Source organism: Candoia aspera, chromosome 1 (genome assembly GCF_035149785.1).
Source record: "Candoia aspera isolate rCanAsp1 chromosome 1, rCanAsp1.hap2, whole genome shotgun sequence".
In the NCBI taxonomy this organism is placed as follows: Eukaryota; Metazoa; Chordata; class Lepidosauria; order Squamata; family Boidae; genus Candoia; species Candoia aspera.
Genome location: NC_086153.1, coordinates 76,431,536 through 76,454,904, shown reverse-complemented (window position 1 = coordinate 76,454,904; position 23,369 = coordinate 76,431,536). Strand labels below are relative to the sequence as shown.

The 23,369-nt window shown below is 38.9% G+C and overlaps 1 protein-coding gene across 2 annotated transcripts in view; it reads left to right on the top strand.

Annotated features, from left to right (window-relative positions):
- The window catches only part of SMOC2 (SPARC related modular calcium binding 2), a 146,637-nt gene that overhangs the window by 22,090 nt on the left and 101,178 nt on the right, over nucleotides 1–23,369 (top strand). For both annotated transcript variants that reach the window (XM_063307455.1, XM_063307447.1), the window contains exon 2: nucleotides 17,294–17,465. In XM_063307455.1, the coding sequence (XP_063163525.1) occupies nucleotides 17,294–17,465 (172 nt within the window). The remainder of the gene's footprint in view (nucleotides 1–17,293; nucleotides 17,466–23,369) is intronic.

Genomic DNA, 23,369 nt, shown 5'->3' with positions numbered 1-23,369 from the left:
AGAGGGGGAGAGAAATAGCTGCAATGTTATTGAAAAGAAAGCCCTCACTTTTTTGACATTAACCTCAGCTTTGATGGTAGCAATATTTGAAAAAGGGAATTGGTCACTGATCTCAAAGAGTGGGCATTTTTGGTGTCGGAGGAGATATTCCTTTAACACTGTGAGTTCCAAGCCATTTGGTAATTAAAAATAAATACTAGTATTTTGAACTGGATCTGGATGTGGATAGGAATTGGTAGCTAATTGAACTGATGATTGCTAAGATGTAGTCAAAGGAATGGTGACGTCCATAAATCTGATTGTTGCATTCTGCACTGATCATTTTCAGACAGGTGTATGCATAATGCACTTTAGGAATCTAGGTGTGATTTCTTTTTTAGGGGAAAATACTGAGTTGGATCATTTAAACATATATGGGATACATACCACAATACCAGTTGATAAACTCTAAGTATGCCTCACTGGCTCCAACTCAGTGTGTTTTTCCACATGATATCTTTGTGTTTTCATATGTTAACTTTTGCTTATACTAAAAAAATGTTGGAAAAGTTGGGCATATCTACTGATGTACTTTCGATAAATGTCAGTGTTATATCGTCCTTTTTTAAATTAAAAAGAAGTCTAGAGAACCATATAGAACTCTCTCTCTCTACACACACACACACATGCACGCACACACTTAGTATATTTTGTGATATTTAGATATGCGCAATCGATGATAATGCGTGATTTCTGGAGAAGCTTTGTGGAATATGAACATTAGACATTGTTGGTGTTTATAAAACATATTTTTATTTAAAAATATTGAATTTGTAAGAAACAGAATCTAACACCAGAGAATCTCCTTGGGATATCTATCCAGAGCTTTCTTGATCCCACCCTTAACAGTAGTCTTTGTCCTCAAGGTGATCAGGGTAGAACAAACTGAAATTTCTGTATCAGTCCATCTGTCTAACCTTGTAACTGGACAGCACTGTGAAATCAATACACCCATTACATGATTTCTTTAGAATTGCTGAAAACAGGACAGAAAGTCCTAACCAAGGTGCCAAGCAAGATACGATAGCAAGAAAACAATGGCAGTGACAGGATTTTTTTTAAAAAATGCTTCTGCAAAATTTAAAAGGCACAGAATCTCTCAGTACAAAGGAGGCAAATCTTCCCACACTTGAATATGTGGATAGGATAAAAATATGGCTAGGAGAGCTAGATACAAACGAGACCACGGCTTCTTGTCTTTTAATGGTTGCAGGGTTGAGGAAAGATCTCCTTCTTAGAATTCCTTCTTCTGCATATACAGTATATTAAAAGTACAGGATCACTGCCCCTTTTGCCAATTTGTGTTAAATATTTGTGATACATGAGGGCTTGCTGTGTGCATTTAATCACAGCCTAGCATATAAGACCATCAAATGAAGCCTGTCCTGACATGGTGGGTAAAACGTCTCCTGCTTTGTGTTAGACAGAGATTTGGGCCCATAAAACCTGGCAATCCTCGTATCACACAGTCTGCCACTTTTTTCAAGAACAGTCAGATTTTTAAAAGCCGCTTCTTGCTTCTACTTATCCCTAGTGGTTTTTCCTGAGTAGGGGAAACCTATACTGATGGAGGAAAAAAAAAGACTAAAAGTCTTTGTATACCCAGGAACAAAGAGAAAGAACTACCTTCTACTATATAAGCTGTGACAAACCAATTGTCTGCAGCCTCTAGATCTTTCCATCTTCAATGGTTTGGGGTCTCTGATTTCACACATCACATCAACTGTCACATACCTACAGTAATAAAAACTGCATATGTGCTGCAGATGGGAACAAGGATAAGGAAATGGAGCAATCAGTGTGTTCCCAAGCTATAAGATACATCCCAGCTGGTAATAATTGGCGATTCTCTTTGCTGTTGCTTTGTTGCAACTTCTTGGAATCCATGATGCAACGGTCTTCTGTACAGGCTAGCATCAGCCAGAGAATCCAAAGGTTTTCCTTTCTTGTTGCAAGTGTGACGATTTGTGACACTGAACAGTCTATTTGCGTAGAAAGTAGTTTATTGTTCTACTGCTGGTAATGGTAGTTCCTCAGTATAAAATCTAGGAAACACACGCTGCATTTATAACAGCTTGGCTGAGAATTCTGGTGTTTTTAAAAGCAGATTGGGGGGGGGGAAAGTTTTTATAATGTTTAATATAATATAATAAATTAGTAATGCTACTTTTTAAGAGAGGCCATTCAAATCAGCTGACTTCAGTTTCACTTCTGACTTGACACAGTAAAAAGCAACTCTGGGCTCCTGCAGTCCTTTCTCTTATAAGCTAATCATTAGTAAGATTAAAAATAGCTGTTTAGTACAAAACTCCTGGAGTGTTACGCACCATGGTTTTTCTTGACATAAGATTACTATATTCATTTTTAATGATTTATTAAACATCAAAAATTTTCAGATTAGAAGAAATTATTGTAACTCTTCTATAATTTGAATAATATGAGCTATAATGGTTAATTATTGTATGATAACCTCATTTGGACTTGCTTTAGTATTGACTTAAACCTTCAAAATGATATAAGGCATTTTAATATGCAATTTAAACCACTGTTATTTTGAAAATTAATAGCACATTTTTTTGCTTTTATATTTTTTCTTTCCCCAGTTATTACCTTGTCCTTTCTTTGATTGTATTTTTAAAATTAATGCACTATTATAATAAAAAAGAATGTTATATAATACAGAATCAATGTACAGTACTATACTGATAAAATACCATACAACTGAATAGTTATAGCATTACATTAATGATTATAGCAGTTGATGAAAGATTATCTGTCTTACTGACCTTGTGAAATTCCTCAGGAGATTAAGAACATTAAAATTAATGCCACAGAATTAGAATACAACGTGTAACAATGTTCCAGTACATAAATTAAATTAAATTAAATGAATGATCTTCTCTTGCCAAGGAGATTCATGGCTATTCTTTTCCCAAAACTTGTGGGTTATTCTGTCATCAAGAGTTTGTTTTGAGGTCAGTTTGCTTAGTGATAAACTAAAGTTATAAGTTCATATTAGTCCAGTACTGGTTTTGTTAGTCACAGTGCCCAACCAGATGCCTCTGGAGTGTTTGCAAGCAGGAGAGGGAAACATATCCCTCTTCCACCATTGTTCCTCTGCAGTTGGTAGTTTTTGAGGGCGCTGCGGGTTAAACCGCTGAGCTGCTGAGCTTGCCGATTGGAAGGTCGGTGGTTCGAATCCGGTTGACGGGGTGAGCTCCTGTTGCTAGTCCCAGCTCCTGCCAACCTAGCAGTTCAAAAACATGCAAATGTGAGTAGATTAATAGGTACCGCTTCGGCGGGCAGGTAATGGTGTTCCGTTCAGTCATGACCACAGAGGAAGTGTCTACAGACAAACGCCGGCTCTTCGGCTTTGAAACGGAGATGAGCACCGCCCCCTAGAGTCGGACACGACTGGACTTCATGTCAAGGGAAACCTTTACCTTTACCTAACTCTTCCATCATTTGGTCCATTTTAACCTCTCCTCACTTTCTGTTCTCCTTTCCAGATGTCTGAAGGGATCACTTGTCAGAGGATTCCCTATCTCTATCACTTTACCCAGTTTAGATTTCTTCTTATATTTTTATCCTGGGGGTTCCCACAACATACCTACATGAAATTAAGTAGAGAGTTGCATATTGCCCTGGAGCCACAGGTTCCTCTTCCCTAATTTAAGGAAATGGTTAGCAATGAACTCAACTCCTAACTTTGACCATTCTGCCCTATACACTGGGTACCATGTATGTCATGAAGGGTTTGGTTTTATGTAATTTCATTTTTTTTCCCCTGAAGGTTGCCTTCTCCATTCTTCCAACCTTGGAGAGTACACCTCCTATCATACCCTTTGTTCAGTCTATTCCCAGCTATCACCATTATGTTTGGCTTGGACATCGTGCTACCTCCTTTGAAGTGGGACATGACATATTATTACACTAAGGCTAAAAAAATAATCAGAAGTGAGTATTCATTTGTTGGCCAAAGGAGCTTTTTTTAAAAAGCGGAGGGCTACAATCCAGCTTGCAGGGTCAAGACACGAACATGTGCTTTTCACTCTTTTTTACAATTAGTGTGCCATACATATGTCATTAGTGCTTTGGTCTTAGATGTGACTTCTAGGAAAGTGAGGAGGTGGAGTATTTGCAACATTTGCACTTATTAGTTGGAACCTGTCAAAGGCTGAGGTTGGTGACTAGATAGTGCAGGCTACTGGACCATTACCAGATGACAGAGATTTTTAGAGATTGGCAGTTGAGAAAGTAACGTATCTGCTAAGGAAATATTTTTTAATTACTGCTCAGCAATTGGAACATTGTGTTCCTAAATAATTTATCATGGGACACCCGTCCTTGATTTTTGTCTTGTGCTGTGATTGCTTGCATTTATTTTGCCATACAGTGTAACAGAGTTCCTTCCATGTTTTTGTATGTATGCCAACTTTCAGATGTATATTACACAAAATGCAAAGAATCTTATGATACCTTAAAGAAAAATACATTTATTATGATGTCATTGATTAATTGTTAAGGTGCCACATGGTTCCCTTATTTTTGCTTCAACAGGCTAACATGCTTGCCTATATATTTTCATTCATTCAAGTGGGCTTACTTCTAAAACTTTAATCCACAATTTATAATTTTTTTTTCAAATGCCAAATTAAAAAAAATATCTTGTGTTAGTAAAAGAAAAGTTTATCAACTTTTAACAACTGAGACCTGGTTCCATCTAAGGAGGTAGAGGAAAGAAATGCTGATGGTGGGCAGATTCTCAGTGGTCTAATTGGTGATCCTTTTTGCTTGGCTCCACCCTTTGTAGAGATACTCCTCTCTGCATAGTGCTTGTTGAGTGACAGGTAAGGGGCTGGAGGGGAAATGTCTCTAACTGTCCATATCTCGGACACTTTAGATCTGTAGGGCATGATGTATAATCCATGAGAAGGTTGAGACCGTGTTGTGTTAGCTTATGGGAAAGTAACAAAATGAGCTGCAGGGCAGGGTGGGGACACACCCTACAGTACACTAGTTCTCATAGTTTTATATCCTGGTTATGAATTATTTTCCAAAGATATATAGGGTTAAAGCAGCAATATCTGTGGGGTGGGTGGCTGGGTGGGTGCCATGACTGCCATCTTGTCTTTTTCTTTTTTTGACTCCTGCCCTGCAGGTGCCATTGAGTTAAAGTCTGACTTCTTGACAAGTGTGATAGTGGAATAAGCTTCTGCTGCTTCTTTGAGAGACAGCTGGCTCAGTTTCAGATGATGTGGGTTAAATGTCTCTGGGCATGATGTTCTTGCCAAGAAAATCATGAAGCAGCAGAAACTGCATTTTTCAGAAGAGTGAACACTTCCAATTAGTAATAGTATCCTTGAATTTTTCCCCTTTGCTATAGCATTTGTACAGGCAGTAAGACCATGATCAACAGCTCTCTCTCTCATGATAGCTTTGAGGATGCGCTGTTTATCCTCTGCCATTTCTGTATGCCAAAGTCACTGAGAATAGCTCCTTCAGTTTTGCACATAAACAGTAGTGGGATGATTAGTGCAAAAAGGGCAGAATCTTTCTTTCCATATCCGCAGCAAGGAGAAATCGGAGAAACAACACCAACCAAAGTGAAACAAGGAAGTTACTGATTTGGTTCTCTATATTTGGTTGAAAAGAGCTTCAAAGAAGTGGAAATAAAACTGTTCCCTTTGGGAGAGCACATCAAAATTGAGAGCTATGTAACAGTAAATGGGTCCTAAATTGTGATATTGATTGATGGATTGATTATGTGCCATCAAGTTGTTTTTGACTCTCAGCAAACACATAGATGTTGGAAGTCCTGGCAAATCCAGCATGCCTCATTAGCATGTGAATTAGCATGTGAATTAAGTTGTCCCAGAATGCAACTCTGAGGAAGCTGTTTGTTGCCACTCCCACTTCCTCTTTCCCCTTCTTCCACCCAGGGAGAAGCTAGCCTACTGCTCTGCTCTCCATTCATCAGGGCCATGTGCTTGGCCTTGATGAAGGATTCTGCCCCTTTCTTCCACACAGCTCTTGGCAGCTATAGGGCTGAGGGTTTAGGGCAAACTAATTATTTAGAAAGAAAAGAAGCACAAAGAAAATTCATTTTTTTGCACTAAGATGGATGCAGCAGAAGCAACAATAAAGTCAGTAAGAAATTCTTTTACTTCTTAACCTAATCTGTCTAAGCGTGTGATTCTTTATGCTTGGGAGGGCTGAGTGTGTAAGATCAATAACCTGTGTTTCTCTGATGTGCTAATTGAAGCTATCTAAGATAATTTTCTTTTTCTGTGCCAGCTTCTCAGCTGTGTTATAAGCTCTGCTCCATTTCAGTGGTTCTAGCAGGCCACTAAATTGGCTTCAGTAGATAGATGTTATCCATGACAATCTATCCCTAATCTGTTCTTTCAGGTCTCCCAACAGTGTATCCATCACCACTGTAACTGAGTCCCTCCACCTTGCTGCTGGTTGTCCTCTTCTTCTCTTCCCTTCCACCTTTCCCAGCATTAGAGCCTTCTCCCGAGAGCTGGGTCTTCGCATAATGTGTCTGAAAAAAATCATGATACGGTTTGTTTCATTTTGGCTTAGTGTACTATTCAAACTCAGGCATTTCATACACAACCTGAAGCTGCACTGTAAGCTTTGGTTGTCATCCCCAGAGCCCCTTTTGACATTAACATATAGAGAATGAATGTATTAATAGTATTCAATTAATTGTTGTAATTCAATTAAAATTCCGTGAAATTACATTTAGGCTTTGCCTGTGGACCCATTCCCTTTTTTGCAATGCTGTTTCCTCTTTCCCCCCAGCACATTACTGTAAACGCCAAGTGCCATGCTCAACCTGAAAAAAGTTGTGCACCCCTACTTTATGGCTTAATGTAGCAGGCCACTATGGATTATTTAATATATCATGGTTGAACAAATCATGGTTTAGGATGATACGTACCCCAGTCTCTAGTGATTTAATTTGAATCCTAAACTAAGCCTGTGCCAGAGGCAAATGCTTTAATATTGTGTCTGCAAAGAATTTGGCAAGTTTTCTCCAAGAATTTAGATTGCAGAGTATTACAATGGGCTACATTCTCTGCCTTCTTGTTGTAACCCTTGTGCTACAGCTTCTCACTGTGGATTGTAAATTGACTTTACCTTGCAGCTTCTAATGTGGTGATATTTACTGTGTTTTGGGCATTATAAATATCAGGACATGAAATGCTGGAAATATGAACTCTTTACTTGTCCCCTTTTTATCTTCGTGTTTGTTTCCCTTTATCTTTCCTGTCTCAACCTGAGTAGTCTAGGATGCTCATTTCCTCAGCCACAAGCCATGTTCCACCCGTTAGAAAGATTTTCCAGTGCCTCAAGTACAGGCATGACATTATTACCTGACTGGGCTATTATTATAGTCATCAGGAAAAATTATGGTCTTTAGAAACTCACTGGACATGCCCAGTGTGTCATAATTTGTATATTTGAAACTCATCTTATATTTTCCTTATTTATGATGAGATCTTTATACCCACCCTAGACCACAACATCTAAACCACATATTTTCACACAGCCCCACTGAAACACTTATAGACCTAATTAAGGAACATAAGACTCATCCAATATAATTGATTTGGTTCCTGCAGACAGGCCCAAGACCACATCCTGCTGCTGACTCTGACACCCCTCTTCAGCCACCAAGCATCTTCAAATAAAGGCACTCTCCTGAACATGACAGGCTGCAGCATTCGCTTCGGCTTGAGAGCTATTTTAGCATAAACTGGGTGTGGCCAGGTGTCCTTTCTTTGCACTCATAGACTGATTTGCCTGTCCATATGGCAAGAGAACGGACCAAGGGATTATTTTACAGGTATGTGACATGCAGAGAGTGGATTTATCCACTTTTCTTTCAGTTACTTAGGGGAGAGCTAACTCTAAATTACAGCACAGTAACAGCAATTGACCTTCACTGAACTCAGAAAAACTAAGCAGAACAATCCAATTAGTATGGGAAAGCAGGAAATTCCAGGGCTTCTGGAAGAAGACAATGGTAGAATACTTTAATATGAATGCAAATAAAGCAATATGGATATGACCATGTAGTTAACAGAATGGAGCCTGACTGGTGGGAGAGTTTATTTTAACTTACTGTAACTTACAGATGGAGAATGAATGGTTGAAATACTCATTCAAACATACATAGAATAAATTAGCTCAATAAACACATAACTTTGGAAGCAATGAAAGCTAAATTAGTTCGGATAAGCACTGAATCCCGAAGATAAGAAGTGCATTTTTTACAGACACATCACACATGCACAGACACACTATACACACCATTCGCAGATAGCATGGAGAAGCAATCATTTCCGTTTCAGAAGATAAACAGAGCTTGTTTATTACACCTATCTCCCAAGCATATGGATTAGTACTCTAATTAATCTCAGTTAGAATTTTTTAAAAATGAAGAATTTTGTTGACTAAATATAAAATGCAAGAAAATATCACAGAAATTCCATGGTTTTGTTTAGCTAGAGTAGCAGAAAAATAGAAAAGAAAGAAAAAAGATATAAAGAAATGGCTTCTAATCTTCTTTACAGCAGTTATAAGTACAATTGTAGATTTACCTCTTTCTCTAAAGTTACATTGTGACTCTCTTCTTTCTGTAATCTATCCTATCTAATTGTGAAAACCATCATTCATAAATTCATTTTTTTCTCTTTTGTGCAAAAAGTCCATAAGGGGTTTGCAGTCACCACTAAAGGTAGATATTGTCTTTTCTCTAATCAAAAAAAGGTCAATTTGGCCATCTCATCAAGTTCTATCATCTTCACCAACCATTCCTCTGTTGTAGGTATTGCCAGATCTTTCCATCTTTGTGCATACAATAATCTCACCATGGTTATCATATATGAAAGCAAAGTTCCATGACTGTTTTCCAACTGTTTATCCATCAGTCCCAAGAGGAAAAGTTCTGCTTTCAGTTGTGCGTTAATCTTTAAAATCCTCTGAATCACCATTTGAACCCAAAATCTTCTAGCTTTTTTACATGTCCACCAAGCATGGTAAAATGACCATTCTTGTTGTTCACATTTCCAGCATAGATTTGAAGTGCCTCTATACATTCTAGGTAATTGTTCTGGTGTCATATACCAACGGTGCATCATCTTATAAAAATCTCTTTAAGGTTATAATATAGCATAAATTTCAGTCCTTTCAACCACATATTTTCCCATTGTTCCATCTATATATTACAGTTTAACCAAAATTTTTAGCCCATTTTATCATACATTCCTTAACTTGTTCTTTATTTTCAAATTTCAGTAAAAACTTATACATTTTAGCAATCACATGTTCATTATTTGTACACAATTCTGTTTCAAAATCAGTCTTATCATGTCCAATACATTATTTTATCTACTTTAAATCTTTCTGATAACTGTAAATAAGAAAACCATTGGCAACTGTGCCCGTCTGCCACCAATTGTTCTCTTGATTTAAACTAAGTTGCTTAAAGATGTTTGGAGCACCAACCACGTCAGTGAAAGGCTCTGTAGGAATTCCAAGAGCTTGCAACTGTCCAGTCGTGTCTGCTGGTGATGCTGTCATCCCTGATAAGGCAAACCAAAGTTCAGCTAATATGGATGTGTAGCCAAGGATTATGTTTCTGATCACGCTTCTTCCTCAATTCCATTTTAACTGAGCAGAATTAACAGCCCTATTCAGCTACATTTATCAGTGCATGCATCAATTAGCCCTGTGATTAATTGCTAACTCTGCCCATCATGAAGTGTGCCAATACCTAATCCCCTACCTCTGCAGCATTCACATTTATAGCATGTCTACCTGCTGGGAAAGACTTTACAGAAATGCCTCCAGGATGTCTTGAATGCTGTGCCATCAGGGTTCCAGATTGCATGTAAGCATTTACACATGCAGCTGTATACCTCCCTTCCTGCAAAGGATTGTGTGAATCAAGAACAATATATCACACATTTTAGAATGCATACACAATGTCATTTCCAATCTGCCTGGTGATTTGGAATTTATTTGGTTTTCTTCTTTCCATGTTTGAAAGTCAGTATGATTGCTTTTCAGCTGGATTTGAAAATGTGTGAAATCTGCAAGATAGAACACAGGAAACATTTGAATATGAGTTTGACTGATATATTTTACTTTGGTATGCTTTTTGTTTTTTGAACTGTTGGTTGACTTAACTTCTTAAGATCATAAGGAAAACATAAGAACCATGCTAGATCAGGCCCATCTTATTCAGCATTTTTGTCACACAGTGGAGACTGGATGCATTTGAGAAGCTCAAAGCCAGGATTGCAAGGAAATTGTAACTTCTCAACACTTCTCAACAACTAGTATTTAAGACATACTCCTTATGAATTAGGAGGGAGTCAACAGACACCAATATTAGTAGCCTTTGACAGCTTGATCCTCAGTGACCCTGTCCAGTCCCCTTCTAAAAACATTCAAATTGGCTCTCATTAGCACAACTGCTGGCAGTTGAACTATGCACTGGGCAACAAACTATTTCCTTCTGTTAGTCATGAATCTCTCTGCATTTAGTGTCAATGGATGACCTTGCATTTTAACATCATGACTGAGAGAGGGGTCTTTTCCTTAAGTGCAGTAAGTGTCCTATTACTATAACACACTTAACTGAAAATTAGCCTTGAAAACTAACACAGAGGGGATTAGTTTTAACCTCAAATAGCCCTGAGGCTGTTTGGGAATAATCTATACCCAAGTCAACTGAAGCATCTGAACCGGTTTCTAAGAAATTAAATATCCCTTTCCACTTCCAAGGGACAAAGTCCTGGAAAGCCAATGAGAATGGGGCCTCTATATACTTTCTCCTCTTCCCTCATGGGCATATGGGGAGGTTGTAAACAGGAAGGAGGCCTCCCATCTGTCTCCATAGTAACGCTGAGCCCGAGCTCTCTGTCAGAATGAAAGAGAAAGCTAGGATGCTCCTGAAGCCTCCTTGCCTCCTTAGTGTTGACCAGGAGGTCATAGAAAAGGGTTCCTTGCTTGACTGAGCTGTTCTGCTGCCACAGTTAGTTAATCAATCAGGGGAATGGCTGTCTTCCTCATTCACATCATGGGAAAGCAGCCTTAGAGGGGCAGAGGTGTGTGTTTTAACAAAATGTATACAAAAGCAAGAGGATTTTTGCAAGGACTCCAAATGAATGCCAGGAGAGGAGCAGAGAGGAAAAGCTCCATCTGGATCAAAAGGCTGCTTCTGGGATAAAGGGTGCTCTATGGCAAATCATCATTTTTTTCTTATCTCCCCTCTTGATGACCAGCAGCAGTTGTTCTAGAGATAATCCTTCAAATCACCCTTTATACCACCAACTGGCAGAAACCTCTTGGCTGGGGGTATCTGTAGGATTGATTGTTTGATTACATGCCATCAAATTGTAGTCGACCACATAGATAGATTTTCTCCATGATGATCTGTCCCTAACCTGGTCCTTCAGGTCTTCCAATGGTGCACTCATCCCCACCATAACTGAGTGTATCCACCTTGCTCCTGGTCATCCTCTTCTTCTCTTTCCTTCCATCTTTCCCAGCATTAAAGCCTTCTCCAGAGAGCTAGGTCTTCACATAATGTGTTCAAAGTAGGGATAATTGTAAAAAATGTCCACATGGTGGCCACGATGGTGCGACCCAAACTGTCCCTGTGGTTGATGTATGCAACACACATAAAAAACAGGTGGAGCTTCAATCACACTGTGGTGGCTGCCATTTTGAGTTTTTTGACCACACCCTGCAGACCCTCCTGCTCTTTGCCATTATATCAGAAAATTCGAAGAACTGTATATGCCTGAAAAATGAAATTCTGCTTTCATTATAAAAGGGGTATAGACTTGAAAGAAGGAGTCTTCCTGTTTAATTGTTTCTACCTTAACTCCTTAGTAACACATGGCTGCAAGAGCTGGACCATAAGGAAGGCTGAGCGAAGGAAGATAGATGCTTTGGAACTGTGGTGTTGGAGGAAAATTCTGAGAGTGCCTTGGACTGCAAGAAGATCAAACCAGTCCATCCTCCAGGAAATAAAGCCAGACTGCTCACTTGAGGGAATGCTATTAAAGGCAAAACTGAAATACTTTGGCCACATAATGAGAGGACACCCTGGAGAAGATGCTGATGCTAGGGAGAGTGGAGGGCAAAAGGAAGAGGGGCCGACCAAGGGCAAGGTGGATGGATGATATTCTAGAGGTGACGGACTCGTCCCTGGGGGAGCTGGGGGTGTTGACAACCAACAGGAAGCTCTGGCATGGGCTGGTCCATGAAGTCACGAAGAGTCGGAAGCGACTGAATGAATAAACAACAACAACCTTAACTCCTGCTTGTAGCAGTTCAAGCAGGGCTGCTTGCTATAGCCAGTTACTTTAAATCAACCTTTCTCAATTTTTTGACCCTGGAGGAACCCTTGAAATATTTTTCAGGCCTTGGGGAACCCCTGCACATTCAGGCTCAAATATAGGCCAGAAGTTACAAAACCATTACATTTGTTTCATGGGTAGGCCTGTATGTATGCATTAACAGTGCTCTTAAACTAAAAATAAAGAATGAAACTTACTTCTTTAATGCAAAGTTGCCCACATTTGAAATAATTTTTTAAATAAATCCTGATCTCCCAGGGAACTCCTAGTGACCTCTTGTGGACCATGGAACCCTGGCTGAGAAACCCTGCTTTAAATTCAAGCAAAAATGCTTGCAGGGGGATGCTTCCAATTTTCTTGCCATCCCTTGCTAGGTGCTTCTTCTGACTTGGGGTCAAGCTTCACCCAGATATACTTGTGTGTTGCGTGCAATATGAAGCCATTGCTGATTATATTCCCCTTTGTGTTCTTTTCACTAAGAATGGTGAGACTGACCTTATGAAGCACATGGAGAAGCTTTGCAGACAGTTCTAAGCTTGATTGTTGAAGCCTGGCTTGCTGAATTCAGTGGGACTTCTTGATAAGTATGTCTATGGTTACAGTCTTAACCCACAGCTCATGACTGTTCCTGAACACAAAGAACATTATTCAGGATCCAGTTAATACAATTAGAAGTTAGATCTGGTCATGCAGCACATTTAATGCTAATTTCAACTGGCCATGTAATAACACAGTTGTCTTGATCAGTTTCAGTCTTCACTAAAGAATGTAGAAAAGCATATGTGGAAGGTATTTTTAGAGATGAAAAAAAAAAGCTATACATATTTTAAAAATTGTACCAGAGGGAACATATCCCCCAGACTAAGGATTTTTCTCCATGAGCAGTTTTAGCTATTTTGAATCTGTTCATTATTCAAACAAGGTAAGAAAAATTTGCTGACAAAAAGAGGAACAATAGGGAAACAGTGTTCATGTTGTTTGTTAGTATTCCATTATATTGTTAAACATGTGCTTGAATTTCAAGGATCTGAATATTGGGTTTATAATTAAATTACACAATTTACAGAAAATTATAATTATCAAGTCTCACTTTAAGACTTTTATATTTTCTTTAGAATGAGTGTGAGGAAATGCAATGAGACTGCAGCTGCTGCACAAAAATGAAGTGGATTTACATTATGCATGCTGGCACATGCCCACATACACACATATAAGTATTAGATATGGTACACAGATGCTCTATGCCTACTTTGGAAATCTCATATTTAACAACCCAATCCCCTCCCCCTCGTGATTATTTGCAGTGGATGGCAATGATTAAGTCAATTGCTTTGATGCCCATCTCTCTAAAGTACATTTGTACAGACAGGATTCATAATTTCAAAAATTCTTATGCTCCACTTCTGAATACTTAAAACAGATTCATCCTACCTCTGATCAGTAGACATCCTGGTTGCTCAGACTCAGCCTATGCCCAGATGCTGCTCATAGATGAACTGCCTTCTGCTACAGTGCATGTGACTGGGTTTTGCGCAGCAGCACAGAAGATCTGCCGGACCCTGATGGGCCAATTTTCCACTAGCCAATCTCATTTTATGTAACTCTAATTCATTTAAATTTTAGATATTATCACTTCTTTGTAATTTTAGGTGTTATTAAACATATATCATTTTAGTGTCTGTTTTATAATTTAAATATAGACTGCACCCTGGACCTCACTCACAGATGTTAGGTTATTTTATAAATGTATTTTAACTTTATCTTAAATTTTATTTCGTTTATAATCTATTAATATAGATTTTTATGTATTCACTAAGTACTCTGCTTGTACTGGTCTACGACCATAATAAATAAATTGAAATTGAGTTCTGAACAGTGAAGTTATTATCAACATTACCATGGTACTTGTATAATTCTTGAGGGCAAAACCAAAAATGCACACAATAAAACAAAATTCACTATGAACGAAAGTAATTCATAATATACTTTAAAAAAAATCACCAGACTTCCTGGATGGTAATTCAGTAAGATTTCTCATGTTATGGGGGCTAACCTGTTTGTCTCTTATCATAACCTTGTAGTCACACTCATCTGTCACATAAATGGAAATAATGTGATAATATTCATTCTCTTCAAAATGGACATGATTTTGACTCGACACACAGATGCAGTGCAGGCATGCCCATGTTGAAGAAATATCTGTGAGCTTAGAACCCTAACCCTAAGACCTTGTCATATTTCACCAGTTGTCAAGTGGCTAACTTGCATGAGTGAATGATTCATCACACATCACAGATGCAAATTTCAATGACTTTCCTGAGAAAGGAGGAGAAAGGGTAGGATGGCCAAGCCAGATGGAACCCTGGCATGGGCAACTCATGGTGCCAGGAAAGGGGAAGGAGTGGCATCATAGTAAAGGGCGTTCCTTCACTAAGAAGCCACGCAAACTGGAAGTTCTCTATTCCTGCATTATAGTTTCTTGCCTCTGAGATTTGGCAAACTTTGTATCTAGAATTCCACACCTGGATTCAGTGGGAAGCTCTGCGAATGACTTGATAGAATGGCATTGAGACAAACAATAAAACGTTTAGGTTCTAATGCTTTTAGCCAATTGAAAATCCTCTGTGCTTGACAAAACTGTAGCAGTATTAAAAGGCTTGTATGTGTGGGCTTGTTGGCATTCTCTGGCTCAGAACATTTTCTCAGAATCTCTCCCTTGTGCCTTGCAGCAATTACCTCCTGGGGACTACATGCCTTTCATACTTCATTAGTATTTTAAAGTAGTGGAATGATAGAGACGTTTGTTGAAAAATTAAGGTGAATTTACCTCTTCTCTTATGTGTTGCCAGCCTTTGTGAGGAATGAAAATCAAATGCCTTTCTGCTTTCATAGGGCTCAGTAATTGATTATGTTTTTGAATACAGGTAGTCATGGAAGTATATAAAGTTCATCCTCTTTTTTCTAACTTCCAACATTAATATCATATGCAGTTTTCAAGTAGCTATTGTTGTTATTATTTGCGATGCAGGAGCATTCTCCTACATTGCTGCTTCTACTAGTTGTGTTTCAATTTGATGAAAGAGAGCCTTGGACAAATTTATTTTATTTCATTTATTATATCAATTTATATTGCCACCCAAAATCACAGTTGCAACTTTGGAAAGTTAACATAGGATTAAAAAACCATAATAAATATCAGGTGAACAGCAGAAAATAGTATAAATATAAAATGTGTCCATATAAAAATCATCAGGCCTGGAGGTCAGGAGGTGTGGCTGAGCCAGTACATTGGTTATTTTGATTTGTGGCTGATGAGTGTGTTTTTAACCTGCCTGCTGTTTCTGTGTGTGTGTGTTTTTTTTTTTTTTTCCTGTTTACTTCTAACATTGTTAGCCACCCAGAGTCATGAATTTGAGATGGGTAGCCAAATAAATTGAAATAATCAATCAGGCTTCCTGATATGCCTGGGGAAACAGCCAGGTTTTAACCCTTTGTGAAAAGCAAGCAAGGTTGGGGCCATACAAATCTTGGATGATACATCGTTCCAGAGGGGAGCTGCTGAAACAGAGAAAACATGCTTCCTGAGTCCTGCCAGATGGCTTTGTTTAATAGATGGGAGGTGGAGCACATCCACTCTGTCAGATCTGGTGGGATGGGCAAAAACAATTGGAGATAGGTGGTCCCGCAAATTCTCATTGGGGCATTTATTTACTGAAGAGATGGTTGAGGGATATGTATGAACATTTTGTAATTCATTGTTTGCTCATATGTCCAGCAACCTGCAGACCCGCTGGCTTCCCACATTTCAGTTAAATCCCAAGGGAAGACATTATGAGGAAACTCCTCCCACTGAGCTTCCACTGTGTGGACAGCAGTCATGTTAACAGAAAGCAGCACCAGCAGAAGCACCACCACCACGTTCAACAATAAAATAAGCATAAAACACAACCAAAAGAAATCTGAAAGGAGTTCTCAAGCACTCTGGAAATAAGATAGAACACTTTTTTTGCAGGGGAAGGAAATTGCATTGTTGCGAAATTGCAACAGGCATATTTTGGCACAGCATTGTTACTACTAACTTGCTGATTGTTTAAGACTGATAATGTGGGACAGATATAAGTCAGCTCATAGGCTGTATGTAGCCCTTATGCTGTTCTCTGCATGCAATAGACTTTTCTCACGAGCCCTTGGTCACTTAGTCAGTTGGTGGTGAAGAACAGATAGCTTTCTTCCTATTTCTGTTAGCAGTGGAAAACAGTAATCTCCAGTATAATCACTGGCTTCTCCTTTCCCCAAAACTCTTCTGGGCTCTGCAAATGGCTTGCAGAGATGGAAAGCTGGTACTCCTGTTTCAGCTGCTATTCTTTGCCTTTTGCTACAGTTTTGAGTGCTCCAAACAAGTATCAGCTGCAAAAAAATAGGATTGCATTCCCTCACAGCTACAGGAGTTAGGTATTCTTTTCTGAGTGAAGAACCTGTGGTTTTAGAAAACTCAGCTTGCCTTTGGGGTGAATTTTGTTTTTAACCAAGATGTTGAAGTTCCTATCTGAGGGCAACTCAGAAGAACTTGCTTGTGTACAAGTCTTCATTGAACAATGTCGAAACACAAGAAGCCAAATCAAAACCAAAGTTGTTTCTTCTTCATTATTTCAGAGTGGCATCTTTTCCAGCTTAATTTGGGGTGGTGGGTATTGAACCTAGAATGTTTTGCACACAGATTATGTAGCCTGCCATTTAGCTAAGGTTATGAATAAATAATTTGTGTCAGCCAATCAATAACATGGAAACTCTTTTGAATGTTATTTCAGTCAATCACACCATTTTTTTTTTGTTCTTTCTCTCTCACATTCTTCTACCTCATAAAGTTTTTAAGAGTGGAACAAGACAAAGACAAAGAATGTAGTGTGGAATGCACAGGTTCCCCCCAGAAGTCCTTGTGTGCTTCAGATGGCAGGACTTTCTTGTCTCGGTGTGAATTTCAACGAGCAAAATGCAAAGATCCTCAGCTAGACATTGCCTACAGGGGAAACTGCAAAGGTAAGGAAATTGCTAAGATACTTTGTAGACACAATGTGGCCATTTTCATTGTTTTAATCACAGTCTTAGGATATCAGCTAGTTTTAAAAAAAAGGTACAATATGAAACACAAGGGACAGGTAGGAGACCAATTAAATCAATTTGGGTTTGTAAATTATGTACCGCACTGTATTCCTGATCTTCCAGGCTCCTGACAGCTCAAATGTACATCGTGAATTACTTGCAAATCCCATCTCACAGAACCTGTGGCAAAATTATTGTCTGTACAGGGGAGCTGTGAACACATTTGTGTTAGTTGTCTAGATAATTATTACATTCTTTTCACAGCTAAAATCTGGGATGCAAAGAATTAAAAGTATAGGTCCCATATATAACCAATACAGCACAGACAGAATTCAGCAATGCCTTTCCCCAGCAAAGTTACTTCTGTAATTTTTATGAATAAATAAGAGTCTAATTAAGGAAGCTTTAATTCAGCATTAAGAGTGCTGTGTTTTTGCAGGTCCTTCTTAACATGCTGCTTACTGTTTGTAATGACTTGTGGAAGTAGTGGTAAAGGGCCTCTTAATTACACTGTTTTTTTCTTGAAAATATAAATGCAAAACTAAAACAACAAATTAAGGTATTCCTTCATCCATGAAATCAAAAGCTAATGCTGGTTATAATCAAGAAGGAGCAGTAAAACAGATGGGATTTGAAAACAGAAAACTTTTAATGAAAGACACAGGAGACCTAAAAAGCTTCAGTATTTCTGTTTGGATAGGTTGGTTCTACAGTTACGTTCTTTTCAGCCTACCACCCAAATACAGTTCTATCTTACCCACCACTCATTCAGTGACTGTCTGAAATTGCGATGGTGCTGAATGAGCAGTACTTATGACTGGTCCTTGAAGTTCCAGCCATCATACTACACCCATGGTCCTGTGATTGCAATCTGGGTGCTTGGCAACGGGCTTGCATTTCTGATAGTTAGAGTGCCCCGCAGTCACATGATCACCATTTGTGACCTTCCCTGCTGGCTTCCCACAAGCAAAGTCAGCAGGGAAGCCGGCAGGGAAGGTCGCAAGTCATTCCAGTAAGTCTTCCCTGTCCAGCAGCAGCCACCCCTGGGCCTGAAATCGCTCATGCGCCCTCCCTCACCTGGCAGCAGCCACTTCTGGCCTTCTGGCCTGCTTATGAGCCACCTGGAACTTGCAACTTCCTGTCAGCTTCCCCACCAACTTTGCATGTTGGAAGCTGGCAGGAAGTTGCAAGGAGGTGCTTGCTTAACAATCCACAATCATTGCTAAATGACAGCAGTGGGGACTACTGGGATTGCCATCACTAAGTGATGTGGTTATGCGATGTCGTGCTTTACAACCGCATTGCTTAGTGATGGAAATTCCAGTCCCAATTACTTTCATTAAGTGAGGACCACCTGTAGCACAAAATAGGGACTGAAGAAATAGGATATGAAGAACACTGATCTGTCTGTAATGTTTTGACAGCACTGTAATACCATCATGATTCTCCGTAAAAAATAAAAAAAGAATAGTGAAAAAGGCTAGAGCAGAAGCAACCAGAACTGAAATACTTCTATATTTTAAATAACTTGTTTGCATATTGGAAAAATATTTGAAATTACCAATTCCTATGCACATTTTTTTGTTAGTTATCTATCCTATCCAGTTCAGATATTCATGATTGTACTTTGTGTTTCTGGTTAATCTGAAAGATGCTTTGGCTAACAGGAACTCAACTACTCAGGGTTTTATATTTCTTGCCCAAGGAAAAAGTTGATAAGCTTCCCAGCTTAAATGCAGGGTTTGATTTTCAGCACAATACCATCTTTCTTTATACATAAATACCAGCGATCACAGAGGTTTACCTTCACTTACACTTTATTGAGAAAGAAAGTGAAAGACAGAGAGAGACCACACAGAGTCATCTTTAGGAAACAGTTTTGTGCATTGTGCATTCCTCATTTCTCTTAGCTTCAAAAAGCCTCTAAAGCACCAAGAATTCTTTAAAGAGACATTCTGTCTCATCCTTGTTCTGGCCTAAATAAAGCATTCTATAATGCTTTTTTTGATTGTCTAATTGGCTTACCTTTGTCTATGCTCAGCAGTGATAACAATCCTCACTGAGCTTTGAAATCCAAACTCCTCTTATTTTCTGTGATAATACAAAGGAGGTCTTTTAACAACCACAGAACAGCTTTGCCCAGCCTGGTGCCCATGTTCTTAGCCATATTATTGTGAGATTATAAGAGATGAGATCCAACACATTTGGACAGCAATGAGCTGGAAAAGGTTGACTTTTGACCGTAAAGAACTTTTAGGACTGTCTTATATAAAGTGATGCTGAAATCAATACAAGTAATTTAATTTCATCGTAAGTCCCACGGGGGGACGTGTGGGGGATTCAGGGGCCACATTATAAGATACTTTATTTTTCTTTTCTTCCTGTCTTTCACTCTGAGGTTCTAGTGGTGGGCCAAATTTTTCAGCCCTTTCTGGAGTTTGATGGATGTGTTAAGCCTAGCAGAATTCTGGCTACATGATATGGGAGTGTTCTGGGGTGACACGTGTATTAGAGGATGTAGCCTGCTCCAAGAACATACTCCACATACCAGCTTGTTTGGCTCAGCATCTAAGTATCAGTAACTGTGAGACTGTCAAAGGAGAACTTTTCCTTTAAAATGTTCCTTCCTTCTTCCCTTTAAAATTTTCCTTGCTTCCTCCCTTTAAATCGTATTAATAACTAAAGGAGCTGTCTTGGTAAGATTTACCTCTCCGTTCTCTTTCTTTCTTTCCTGCTAGTAGTGTGGTCTGTTAATTAGACTCAGAAATCATCTTACCCGGGGAAGGCTCTTCGGATGATGCTGGGAATGGATGAGTTCAGCCATCCAGTGTATGAGAGCTTCCCATCCATTCTCTGCAGTGGGTCTTGGACTCTCATCCTCAAATCTTGCCTGAAAGCACGGATTCTCTCTCCAATCCACTGAACCTCATGCTATGCACAGCTTCTTTGTCACTGTTTCATTTTGCAACCCTTTCTCCCTCCAGATGAACTATTAATGAAACTTAAACTTGTGCAAGTAATCAAATGTTGTTGTTGTTGTTGTTGTATTGCCTTGTTTGTATATGTGTGTGTATGTGTCTGTCTGTCTCTCTTTCTCTCAAGGCAGTGAATAGACCTAATACTCCTGCCTTCGATTTTCCCCACAACCACCACCCTGTGAAGTGGGTTGGACTAAGAGAAGGTGTCTGTCCCAAAGCCACACAGCCAGCTTTTGTACCTAAGGGGGGCCCAGAACTCACAGTCTCCTAGTTTCTAGGCCAGCACCTTCTCCACTACACCAAGCTGGCTCTCTCACTAGCAGATTAACAGGGATTCAAATGGCCACCCTGCAAATGTAATGGAAATGTAAAATTACCACTCAAATAACTGAACATTAACAATGTATGCAACGTAGTCTTTATAAACCTCTGCTAACTATATCATGAGTTCTCATTTGTATATGATGTATCTCTATCTTTAGAAAAAAAATAGGGCTTATCTGCATTGCCCAGTTGCCCAAATGGGTAGACAGTCCTTTCTGGAGGGCAGAAATAGATCTTGTCACCCTCTATTAAAGCCCCACTCACTGTCAAAGCAACCTTAAGACATGTTTTTCTGCTCTACTTTGAAAATACACTCTTCCATGTTATGGTGCCTCAAGACTCCTGGCAATTTTGAATAATGTGCTTCATTTCACTGGAAGATATCCCACACAGTTCATTGCCTATTTCACAGAGGCAGGGATGCCCCTTCAATGAGTCAGGGCTTAAACTATAGCACGTAGTACCATTTAGAGTAACCATGAGTGCAGAATGACTATAACTGTTACCTTGCAGATAGAAGGTTGCTGGTTCAAAACCCAGCAGAAATGTTTTTTAATTATTTCTTTTCTATTCCTGAGCTTTCTCTGTGCTTAAAAAAAAAACCTAGCAGGGGTGCTCCATTTAATTGTTTCTGCACTTACTTGATGCAGAAGGGTTTCACACTATCCATATAGCCCCATTGTGTGTGTGTTTGTGTGTGTGTATTAAATACATTTTTTTCCTTTCCTGTGCTGCTTGCTTTTCACTTTTATCTTGAGTGACTGAAAAATGGTGTACAGACAAGACAAGACAAGAGGAAGGAAGGACATGGAAAAATAGGAAGCTCAGGAAAAGTAAAAACTTATTTATAAAAAAAAATGTTTCTGCCAGGCTTTGTGCCTAGCAACCCTTTATTTGTAAGCAAGAATTATGACCATTGTGCTATTAGAGCACTCATGGTAAGGATAGCTCTAACAGACTTTAGAAAGAAAAAGGGCAGTAAGGAAGCATTTTTTAAAAGTTGCTTGTTGTGTCATTATGTTTGTGCATTTTGAGGCTTTAACTTTCACATATAAATTCAATGTGTGTGTATGTATCTTATTATCAACCCAAATTAATCCACTTCAGTATGAAAACCTATTTATTAAAGATTATAGACTGTAATCTACCATGATGGTCTGTGTGTGTATTTGTATCACAAACACAAACACATAAAAATTCATATGCCCAGGAAGACATGCAATTAATAAATGCATTCCTGTAATAAAGTTTTTTGGGAGGGGAAGGAGGCAGCTACAGTGGTATTGTCCAACAGGGAGACATGATGGCTTGCTGTCTGGACTGTACACCTTGCAAGCTATTGCTAAGCTGTCTCAGTCCAAACAGGACTTTGTTAAGGCTTGACTTTAAGCCAGCATGAGCACAGGACAGGAGCAGCTTAAACCAGTAAGTGTGTACATATCCTTAATCATACTGTACTTAGTAGACTTACTGAAATCAATAGGATTTAAAATTACACGATCAATTTATAACTCCTTGATTTCAGTGGGTCTACAGTATATTAAGTAGGATTCAACATAAGTATATCAGTTGTTCTTTTTATTTCAATCGAAAACCAAAAGCACATTTAAAGAGGAGGGAGTTTAATCAAAATCCATGGAGAATGACTCAAAATATCAGGTAAGTTCTTGCTGAGCCAGTTGTCTACACAGGCATAGCTGGTAGAAAGTATCTGTGGGCAAAGCACTCCTAGGAAGCCCTATATCTCCTCTCCATCTGTGTTTCTGCTAACTACTCAAGCCTCTGGATTCAATCCCCAGTACCACCAAGAGAGAAGAGACAAAGGGGGTAAAAAGGAATAAAAACTCCTTCTCCTGCAAAGGCAGCAACATTGTAAGGAGGTCATCAGCAGACAAGTGAATATTTTTATTTATTTATTTATTTATTTATTCATTCATTCATTCATTCATTCATTCATTCATTCAATTTCTATAACTGCCCTTCTCAGCAAGTGATTCAGAGCGGCTTATTCCTGTATGATTTTCTTCTCTAAGAATCTAGGAAATAAAAGAACACAGGTAGCTGAAGTTCAAAACTTATCTGCCTGTTGAAGAAATACTTGGCTAAACAAGTTTTGGTTAATGCTGTGAGACAATGAATATGTCCTGGCATTTCACTAGCCATGCTGGCCCATAGTTAAGCATTAGCATTTATTTCATAGGTCATACAGCATTATCCAGAAGTAACTTCAGGGATAGGTAGCAGCCATGTACACTTTGTGGAGTAATACTGTTTAGGATTCTAAACCTTTCCCTCTAACAAATCTTGTGATCCTGGCCCCAAAACGCTTTGGGATTGCCTTTCATAGTGATAAAGCAGGATAGAAATGGTCATTAATCCATAACACCACTACCTTAAACATTCAGTTTTATTATGGGTTTCCTCAGATCTCATCTCTTTTTCTTTCATGCCTCCTGGAAAAAAACAGTCTAGTATCAAATCCAGATTGTATCTCTTTAGAAAATAATTGTGCAGTAGATGCATTAGGTCCAAAATAAAA